Source organism: Labrus bergylta, chromosome 7 (genome assembly GCF_963930695.1).
Source record: "Labrus bergylta chromosome 7, fLabBer1.1, whole genome shotgun sequence".
NCBI lineage: Eukaryota > Metazoa > Chordata > Actinopteri > Labriformes > Labridae > Labrus > Labrus bergylta.
In genome coordinates, this window is record NC_089201.1 from 21,823,207 (window position 1) to 21,833,533 (window position 10,327).

Sequence of the window (10,327 nt, forward strand, 5' to 3'; positions counted from 1 at the left end):
ACTGTTATCTTTGTTCCAGGTGCGAGATAACGCCACATTAGTGCTGTCCAAAGTCTTTCAAACTCAGCAGAACTACTACCAGAATCAGGAAAACCATGAAGAGCGTAAGTGTCCCTTAAACCACACAAAATCTTTACACTGGCTGCCTGTTAGTTTTCGTGTTGATTTTAAAATTATTTTATTAGTTTATAAAGCATTCCATGGCCTTGCACCAGACTACCTATCAGATATGATTTTAGTTTATGAACCAGTATGGCCCCTCAGATCCTCCAGTTCCTCTCTTTCAGATGTTCCACAGAGCAGGACAAAAACCTTTGGTGATGCTGCTTTCAGCTGTTACGCTCCAAGACTGTGGAACAACATTCCTGAGGGTCTGAGAGGAGCTGAGAATATCAAGATTTTTAAACGCAGTCTTAAAACTAATTTATTCAGTCTGGCTTTTATATAGTGCTTTATAGAAATTCAAATCTTAACATTATTGTATTGTCTTTTTTATCCGACTACAGTTTTAAATATTTTTCTCCTATGTATTAATTTTAATATCTTACTGCTTTTATGTGTCGTATTTTATTTTTCATTTTTATACATATTTTTTAATTCTTATTGGTGTGCATTAGTCTCTCAATGATTTTATCAATGATTTTATAAACTACTTTTTCGTCAATAACTTTTCTGCACTCTTGTAAAGCACTTTGAACTGCAATTTAATTTGTCTGAAAGGTGCTATATAAATAAAGTTTGATTGATTGAAAATCAAAACATAAACACACACTTGTTGAACCCAAACAAGTATACATCAGACGTCTACTTGTTAATTTAAGGCTGGCCTTTTGTTTCTTTTCCCCAGGGCTTTTGAAAACATCCCCTCTCTCATTTACCATGCGAACGCATGCTGTTTTATGTATAGTACACTTAGATTATGCTGAAATGATATGCTCTTTTATCTTCTGCGCTTTCATGTGCATATCTGAGTAGCTTATTGTTTCACAAGTCTACTTGGATATTCTCTCTGCATTTGAATTCAGTTGACAAACACGCTCCCCTTTTTAATCATCAGAATCATTTCTGTGAGGGTGTGCATGAATAAAAAAAGGAGGATAATTATTCAAAGAAAGTTTTTCAAAGTGTTGTTTCTCTCCTCCTCTGACAGGAAATGCTCTGTTGGAAGACGACAAGGTTTTTCATTTGGTGAGGCCGGCAGACGAGCTGGATGAGATCAAATCTAAAAGAGGGAGCATAAAGGACAAGTCGATGACCAAAGCCATTACAGAGATTTATCTAACACGACTCCTTTCTGTAAAGGTACAAAGAATGATTCATTTAATCAATCAGACATTTCTGAAGTAGTTATCCAATTTAACTGTCTCCTGCAAATAGTAATTATACTTTTATTGATTTTTTTTTTCACTTGAAAAGCTAACTGATTGATGGCTTCCACGTTTGAATCGTGCAAATCAGATGCTAAAATAGTCTCAGGAAGGCCTGAATATCTTCACTGACATTATGTGCAAATAGTTATGTCTCCAGGCGGAGATATTTCTGGCTCTGCTCTCTGTCTCTGCCCTGTCTCACATTATTTGTGGCCATTTTCAGGGAACACTGCAGCAGTTTGTGGATGACTTCTTCCGCAGCGTGCTGTGCTCGGGGGCAGTGGTGCCACCGGCTGTCAAATATTTCTTTGACTTCCTGGATGAGCAAGCGCTGAAACACAACAATGTGGATGAAGAGACCATCCATATCTGGAAGACGAACAGGTAAAAATGCGACATGTATGAACCAACTGATCTTTGTCATGGGTTCACTTTTAGATTCTGACACAATAACCATTCCTGTTTACCAAAACACATTTAGTTTCTGACATATAAAAAACAACAACACATGAGTGATCTACACAGAATGATCCAAACTTCCTGCAGCATATCTGACATTTTGGTAACTGCTTACTTTTTTAAACTTCCTTTTCATCGAAAATTCATTCCCCTAGAATATTCTTTGTCTTCCAATTGTCTTTGAAATATTGGACTTTTTTGTTACTACTTTGGGGATTAAACCTCTAATAGTAAAATGAAGCTATCTGAGAATTTACAGAGACAATATGTCTTTTGGGGGAGCTGCTAACATCTTAGAGGCATCTTCTGTTTCTCATACCAAAAGGTTTAGGGACCACTTTGTTTAATGTCAGACGATGGACTATACTTTACATGTTTATTAAGTGTTTTTTTACTTTCTGGTAAAAACATGTACATTATTACCTTTGACATTTAGTGGAATTCAGTAAATGTCCACCAATGACTGTAAACCTTTACAAGCAGACACTGACTGTCGGAGTCTAATTGACACAATAAATCCAGCTGTAGAAGTACAGTTACTCTTACAGAAATAAGACTTACTTATCCAAGAAACAACAGAATACAAATTCACAATTTCAGCTCACTTAGTTTGCAATGGCAATCCCCCCCCCTTCTCCCATGTGACATTTAAGTACATAAATTAGTGTCACGTCGGCTAAGGCTCAAGCATACAAGACGACGTGTTGCATGTAGATGCCGGTGATTGACGCAAGGCTGGTGAGAGAGCACCCACACAAGGACAGGAGATGAGCGATTTAATTAGTTACTACACACCACACCACATTCTGCATCCACCCGTTCTGTTTATCAAATCAACTGAGGGCCATGTATTAAATATGAATGTGTGTATGAGGCACAACAAACATGGTAATTATGTCCCAAGCTAATTTAATTCTGTGATTATAGCAACATTTCTATTTTTATGCTTCTATTGTGTTCTCACTGCAGCCTCCCCCTGAGATATTGCCAAACCAGTCTGAATTTTACACGGTGTGCGTTCCATGTCTCAGATGGCGGGGCTTTCGATCATGAAGGGGAAGTTTTTGTTTTGGGATACTTCAGTGTTTTTCTTTTTTTAATTCACAAGCTGACATGAGGTTTGAAAGATGCGCACGGAGCGTGTTTTTTGCTGCTCAGAAGGGAAATTAGCGAGAGTACTCGAGCGTTACCTTAAGTAATCGGTGTGTTGGGTTGTTAGGCTGCACGGGAACATTAAAGGTCAAGGTTTTGGTGAGACATTTGCAATCGTTATTTGTTTGGGAAGACAAGCTTCATTGACTGAAACTCTCTGTTGATCCCTGTTGTTGAAAAACTCATCGGAGGATATTTTTACCGGTTTAATTTTCTCAGCAATGATTCAGCAAGGGGGGTCAGTATTATATGAAATAGTAATCTTCAATGACAGTTGAGGGTATTGTTCTGAATAAATTGACACCTACTGTAGAAGAAAGGCTTTTCTCCTTCACTGTTATTATCTTGTTCTGCACACAATTGCACCTCAGGCAAGTGCTGTCACATGAAAAACCTGCCTGACTCAAAAGAATTCAAAGATCTGATGCCGTTGATTAGATTGTCACCCATTGGAAAGCATTAATAAAGATAAAAACTGCAATAATAGATCTGTGTTATGCTCTTTTCTTTCTCTCTCTCTCTCTCTCTCTCTCTCCGGTGCAGCCTTCCTCTGCGATTCTGGGTCAACATCCTCAAGAATCCCCACTTCACCTTCGATGTTCACGTGTCTGAAGTGGTGGATGCCTCGCTCTCTGTCATCGCCCAGACCTTTATGGACGCCTGCACCAAGAGCGAGCACAAACTCAGCCGGGTGAGTGGAGATGGAGAGGAGGAAGAAGAAGAAGAAAGGAGGAGGGGGTGGGGGGGGGGTTGAGGTGAAAGAGCAAGAGGGAAGATAGAGAAGATGGGATCAAAGTGGACTACAAAGGATGGAGAAGAGGAATGTCAATAAAGGTCAACCCATCTAAAGTGTCATTGTTTTCACAGTTGTGTCACCTTTTTGTCTCTAGGACTCTCCGAGTAACAAACTTCTCTATGCAAAGGAGATCTCCACCTACAAGAAGATGGTGGATGAGTAAGTCCCATCAGCAGTTTACTACATTCTTTCGATCTGTTGTTTTCATGTCAGTTCGAAATGCCTCTTGTAATAGTTTTGTCAATAATGCTTAAACAATGTAGTGATTATCCCCTTTTCTCCTGTGTGTGTGTGTGTCTGTGTCTGTGTCTGTGTCTGTGTCTGTGTGTCTGTGTGTAGTTATTACAAGGGCATCAGGCAGATGGTACCCGTCAGTGACCAGGACATGAACACTCATCTGGCAGAAGTGTCACGGGTGAGCAACACAGCTGTCATTTTCTGAACCACTGAGATCACTCTGCTATAAAATCCTTAAGATTACAGTCTGTGGGGATCTGGCGCCTCCTGTGGTCACTTTGATAATAACAGTGAGAGAAGTTTCAAACTACAAAAAAGCCCTTGAGCAACTTCTTTTTTAGAAATACAACGAAAAAGTAACCAGTGTATCTATTTACAGTGCAGCACAACAAAGTTGCATTCTTTTATCCTGGAAGTCCGTCAATAATCTGCCCTTTTTTTTTATCACACCGTGTGCTCTGTTTCTTATTTCATGCTGCACACAGAGTGTGTACTTTCCAATACAACACCAGGGCACCGTAACAGTGGCTGCTTTCTCTTGGTGTTGCTGGCAACTCATCATCTAAAAGCCCACCAAGTTTCTTTGAACCGACCTGTTTCTCAGCACATTTTCAAGTGCTGCATGGGGGAAAAAAAACCCAAACTAAAAATGCCAAAAATCCCCTTAAAGATGACAAACATGCCAAAGATAACTTGTACGCTTGGCTGAAAGGTGCAACAGAAAGAGATTTAATTATTACGTACATAAAGCGTGTGACTTAAACAGTCAGTTAAGGATGGAAAATCTCAGTTGACCGGGCCTCAGATTTGTTGTTGAGCCTTAAGGCGACTAAAACCTTCCTCAAATAAATGACAACAGAAAAACAAACAGACATGCCAGATTTCATGTTTTACGCATCATTTCTGGTTGTTTCAGGTCTGACTAGAGGCCTCATAACAAATGACATATTAGTCACATCACTGCACTCTTTTCTTTGCTGATGGTGTAATAGGAATCTGACTGAAGAATTAGCTCCACTTAACTGCTTATCTTGATGAACCAACTCATCTAATTCAGTAGTCTGAATAACTACTATGAATGGATGTAGAAATAAATTGACATTTTCTTTTCCTGTTCCCTTTTAAAATATGGAAAATGTGTGCTAAAACGTGACAACATTGGCTTTTATTGTTAGACATCATGGACAGAAACTTAAACAATCTACTTTAGCCAAGTGAAATGCAAACCACTTGGAGGAGGAAACTGAGACAAATGGTTGAACCACTTTGAACAGCTCTTATTACAGATGTAAGTGAATAAGCAGTAAACAGTGAGGCTGATATCAGGGAGAAAGATTCCTGTTTCTCAGGAGGCAGGACATGACGTATAAAAGGATGCTGTGGTCGTAATGTTTACAAGATATCTAAGATGGCAGACTGAGTCCGACGCTCTAATTACAACTATGCCTTTAAATCAATACTACCATGCCACATGTTCAACTAAAGAGTGGAAAAACAACATGTCGACAGACAGAAAAGAGTATGAAGCTGCTCTATGACATGCAGTTTCACACATCAGCTCACCCCGGTTTCATGTGGAAATCTTGTTAAAGGGTAAGCAGGAAAAAGTCCGTTTGTGTTCACACATGTAGCTCGGCCAGAAAACTTCAGGACACTGTCAGGAGTTATTTGAATGTGTGAATACAGCTGGACTACAGAGTGATTTAAAATGTCTTGTGAAGTTTTTAAGCAAAGGCATGAGGTTTACGTTCACCACAGGAGTGGTGGAGATAGAGAGGGGGATTCAGAATGTAGCTTCATCGAATGGCAGTGCTGTAAAAAGACGACCATAAATAGTATAAAGAACTGTTTTTATTTCAGGGAGATGTGGAGGGTTATATCTTTAATGTCTGATGTTTACTTATAATATAGTACCTCTTTGAGATGGTTGTTTTTTCCCATAAATGTTTGCTCTGCAGCTATTTTATAAACCTCTAAACAAGAAGTATTTGCTCATTTTACTCTTGTACTGTTGCACATTTTCTCTTTAACCTTGAATTTGTTTTCTTATGTTATCCAGTCGCACACAGACAAACTGAACACACAAGTGGCTCTCCATCAGCTTTACCAGTACGCCAGCAAATACTATGATGGGGTAAGAGGCCCTTCTCTGACTATCACACCCAAAGGAGGCTATTCCACTGAATGCACTACTGCCCACTATATTATTGCTTTTCCTTTTTTTTCCCCACTCTCTCTTCACTGTTGATATGCCAGAAGAGTGATTGTATGAAATTTTAATTGAAAGCATTTCTGTGGGATGTGAATTGGAAAATTGCTCTGGGAATTGATTTTTAAGCTACCATTGTGCATTGCCACTTGAGGTCAAGAAAAAGGGGGGGGGGGGGTAAACAAAACCTTATGAACAAGTCGGATAAACAAATGGGGCTGTCAGTCTCCCTTAAGTGGGGTTCACAAAACAATAACAGCTTGTATGACGTGACTGTTGATGTCAAATGACACCATCCTCTCCTCTTACTTTGTCCCCTTTTCTTTCTCTTTGTCCTGCGCTGGTTCTCCGGCCGTCTCTCCGGTCCTTGTTTCTCCTGCTTCCCTGACGTTCCTCCTTTGCCCGCTGAACTACCCAATCACTCCTATTATTCTTATTATATCTATCTTCTCCCTCATTTTCTTCCATTAACGCCCTTCTCACCTTCCATTCCTCTTTTAGATCATCGCATCCCTGGACGAGGATCCAGCTGCCCAGAGTAAACAGCTGACCCTGCGGCTCCAGCAGATAGCAGCAGCCCTGGAAAACAAAGTGACTGATCTCTAACACACCGGCTGGAGGGAGGGAGGATGGGGGGAGCGAGAGAATGATAGGATACAGCCAGTGACTACAGGGGCTTATTTCTTCTTTTAGAGAATAAAGTGTGGAAATAAGGAAAGGTGAGGAGGGACTCTTGTGGGCGTGAGTTTTCTGAACAGTGGGGTAACGGGGACTAATGAAATGCAGAAAGAGAGTGAAAAGGGGAAGAAAATGATGGGTTACGCTGTCATAGGTACGCCTTAAAGCTCACTTGCCAAACCTTTAAAGGTCTGCACGCTCACTCATGCTTCACTGAATATTGCTCTCACAATGCAGTGCGTTAGAGACCTCTCTAAGAATTAAGCCCTTCTGTGGAGCACTGGCACAGGAGATAATCAGATGTTCAATTTCTTTCTGTGTAGAAAAGGTTTTAAGAGTTGTATTATATATTTTTTTTATCGTGCAGTCTTTATGCGGAAAGCTTTATAAGGAAAAAAATTATCTTTTTAAATGGATCACCTTGTGATGCGGATAGTGTTTTTATTAGCCTGTGTGTGCGTAGCTGTCTGTGTGAAGTGCAACATGTGAACAAGAGTGTGCGTTACTAAAACTTGAGTGCGTGTGTGAATGTTTCAGAATGTGTGTGCACACACAGGATGCCTACTGTCAGGTGTGATGGTGAAGGGACGCCTGCTTTCTGTCATTTTAATTCCCCACACTCAGTGACACACTGGAGCCGCGCTCTCGCCGAGCCTTTTGACAGAGACCAAAGGGTCCTCACAAGGACACCGGTTAATCTAGCAATGTACAGGCTCATATGCCTGACGGGTCCCCGGAGGGTTCAGAAATGTTTGAGTTAAATTCTTTGCTTTTGACTCGGATTCGCTTCAAGCTGGACTGCCATTTGTGCTTCGGGAAGTCGATAATAGCACAGTCTGTCTCCCTTTATTGTACAGTGCCATGATACATTCCACTTCAACTAAAGCACAGAAGGACATTTCAAGGTTTTTAATCATTTCACAGCGAGTCTGTTTCCAGGTAAATTTCCTCTCTTATTATTTGTGTCAGCAAGAAGCAATTGTGTTGTGCCATGGAGCCATGTCACTCATTTTAGCCCTGCAATAATGTCAGAACACCACGACAGTCTCATTAGCTTACTAACTGCCTTCACATACAGTAGCAGATCAGCAATATGTTCAAGAGTTTTCCAAATTAATTATTTGCAATTTTAGTGTTCATCATTTCAGTGCCATTGTTTTTCGTATTACCCATGTAATGTTCCAAATAATCATCAAGCATTCTGCCTCTTAAGCTATGAAATAGCCTTTTGCTGATGTAAATACAAGCTGGAGATGCAGTTGGTACTTAAATAGTTTGTTCTGAACAACATTTTTTCTTTGTCGTCGAGGTCAGGTTCAATCATGTACATAATTGTTATTGAAATATTGAGTGTCAGTGTCAGAGCCGAGGTGTCCACAGGGTAGGAATGAGGGTTTGATATTTCTCGGGCCATTAAACGAACGCCACCATGTTCCATCCTAAAATTGTAGGTTTAGCTGTTGACAGATGATTTAATTGTAGTCCCTGTATCTGATCGTGGATGTGTGTAGTTGACGGAGCGTAACGAGCTCCGGAGACCCCAGAATGTTAACGATCCCTGCCTTGGCTCCAGAGAGGGTTGCACAGACCTCGATGCCTGCCTGCCTGCCTGTCTGCCTGCCGTCTCAGCGTGGCACCCTGGCATCCCGACCAACAGCACTTGGCACTGCCCACTCAGCGCAGTGCAGAGTGGCACTCTGTATAATGGAATCAGCAGGGGAGGCTTTTGATCTTAATTGCATGCCGACTGCAGACTCTATCCTTGTCTCCAGTGTTGTTTACTGCTGACTTCTCTCTCGCTAACAGAGTTGATGCAAGACGCTTATTTCAGAGCCTTTCTTTAACCAAAAAAGTGCCTTATTGAATAGGATGATACATATATATATTGGTTCTAAATTATTCTATCGGTAACTAGGTGATTATGATGGCGATAGTGCTATAGACACAGCAATGTATTTGGACTTGTGATATTATGTGTGCCGTCATAAATGCTAGATGCCCTGCTGCAGCCATTTGTGTGCCAATAGGCTGAAGACATTTCAGTATGATTTCTTTAATGGTTGCAGTTTTAATGTGTGCATTTCCTTTTGGGCGTCTGTGGTGTGTGCTTAGTAGGACTTTGGTGGCTAAGGCAAAAAGGCCAAAATGAATAAATGTAAAACAGTGGCTAACGTGATTTGGGTTTCCCTTGAAAATGTCTGGCATTCCTAAATTAGTCTGAAATCAAAAGGGTGTCTTTATGTAGACTGAATATAGCGCAACATTGTTCCAACGTTGTTCTTTTTCTTGCCCTGTGTTTCTGCTATTCAACAGTGTGTATGATAAATGACTATCTATACTCGACAAATGACCTTTCTTACTGCTGTGCAGTTATTATTTTTATTTCTTGTTTTCCTATACCATATGAATCTTTGTAAAAGATGTTGAAATACTGTATTCTAACTGTATAATCCTATGCATTAAGTCCTGGGACAAAAAAAAGCAAAAGAGAAAAAAAACTGTTTGTGCAGTTGTCGAGACTTTTTTCCATTTTGAAACTTGTGAATGTGCTGTAACGATTAAAGAAACTGGGACGCTCCATTTTTTTCAGTCCAGGACCATTAATAAAAGCCAACCGTATCCTCCCCATCCTAGGCAGCTCAGATGATCCTCGATCTTGTACCTGGTCTGGTTTTACTGGATGAACTTAATTTTACAAAGTTTTGTGTGGACGGAGCAGTTACCCACAGGTTTCATCATACACTCCTCCGTGAATAAACTCAGAGACATATACGCCCTTCATATCTGCTGTGTTTCTTTCACTTTTAGAATATTGATTAGCCTCAATTGAACACTCGCCTCCCATGCATATTGCATGAGTCACAATCACCTTGGAAAGATAAGGTAACACATGCTGCAGGTAGCTAATTTCTTGTTGAAGTGACCGGAATCATTTTCCTTGAAGTACTTATACAGCTCATTACATTACCTTAGATTGACTGAAGAGCTTACACACACAGGCTGAAGTAATAGGCAGATTTATATTATTATTTTTCCCCATTTAAATCAACCAACCATTTTCCGAGGGCCATGAGCATGAAAAGGTGACAGTTTTCTCCAGACATTTGTGCATGTAATGACCTCAAAAGCCTTCCTTGATAGGATCACTTCTCAAATGCAGCATAGCCTATGATGGCTAACACTTTTCCCCAAATGCCACATCAGGTTCCTGTCACACGGCTCAGAATGCAGACTAAAAGCAAAGGTCTGGCGCCATGAAACGAGTTGATAATCTAAATAGCTGCACAGCATATCTGTCATCTGCAGTGAAGGTTGAAAAATTGCTTTGAAAACATTAATTAAGTACTGACGGCGAAGAATTAAACTAGAAAAAAGAAAGATGAAAGACAAAATTGCCTCATTGGACTGCTTAACAAACCCAGACAC

General features: G+C 40.4%; 1 protein-coding gene across 1 annotated transcript in view; it reads left to right on the top strand.

The window, feature by feature from the left end:
* plxnb2b (plexin b2b) overlaps positions 1–9,682 on the top strand; it is a 130,099-nt gene extending 120,417 nt beyond the window's left edge. Inside the window, exons 30-37 of the mRNA XM_065957021.1 lie at positions 20–104; positions 1,151–1,302; positions 1,594–1,754; positions 3,525–3,672; positions 3,872–3,936; positions 4,117–4,192; positions 6,074–6,148; positions 6,725–9,682. Coding sequence (XP_065813093.1) covers positions 20–104; positions 1,151–1,302; positions 1,594–1,754; positions 3,525–3,672; positions 3,872–3,936; positions 4,117–4,192; positions 6,074–6,148; positions 6,725–6,829 — 867 coding nt within the window. The 3' untranslated portion in view covers positions 6,830–9,682. The remainder of the gene's footprint in view (positions 1–19; positions 105–1,150; positions 1,303–1,593; positions 1,755–3,524; positions 3,673–3,871; positions 3,937–4,116; positions 4,193–6,073; positions 6,149–6,724) is intronic.
* The last annotated feature ends 645 nt before the right edge of the window (positions 9,683–10,327 follow it).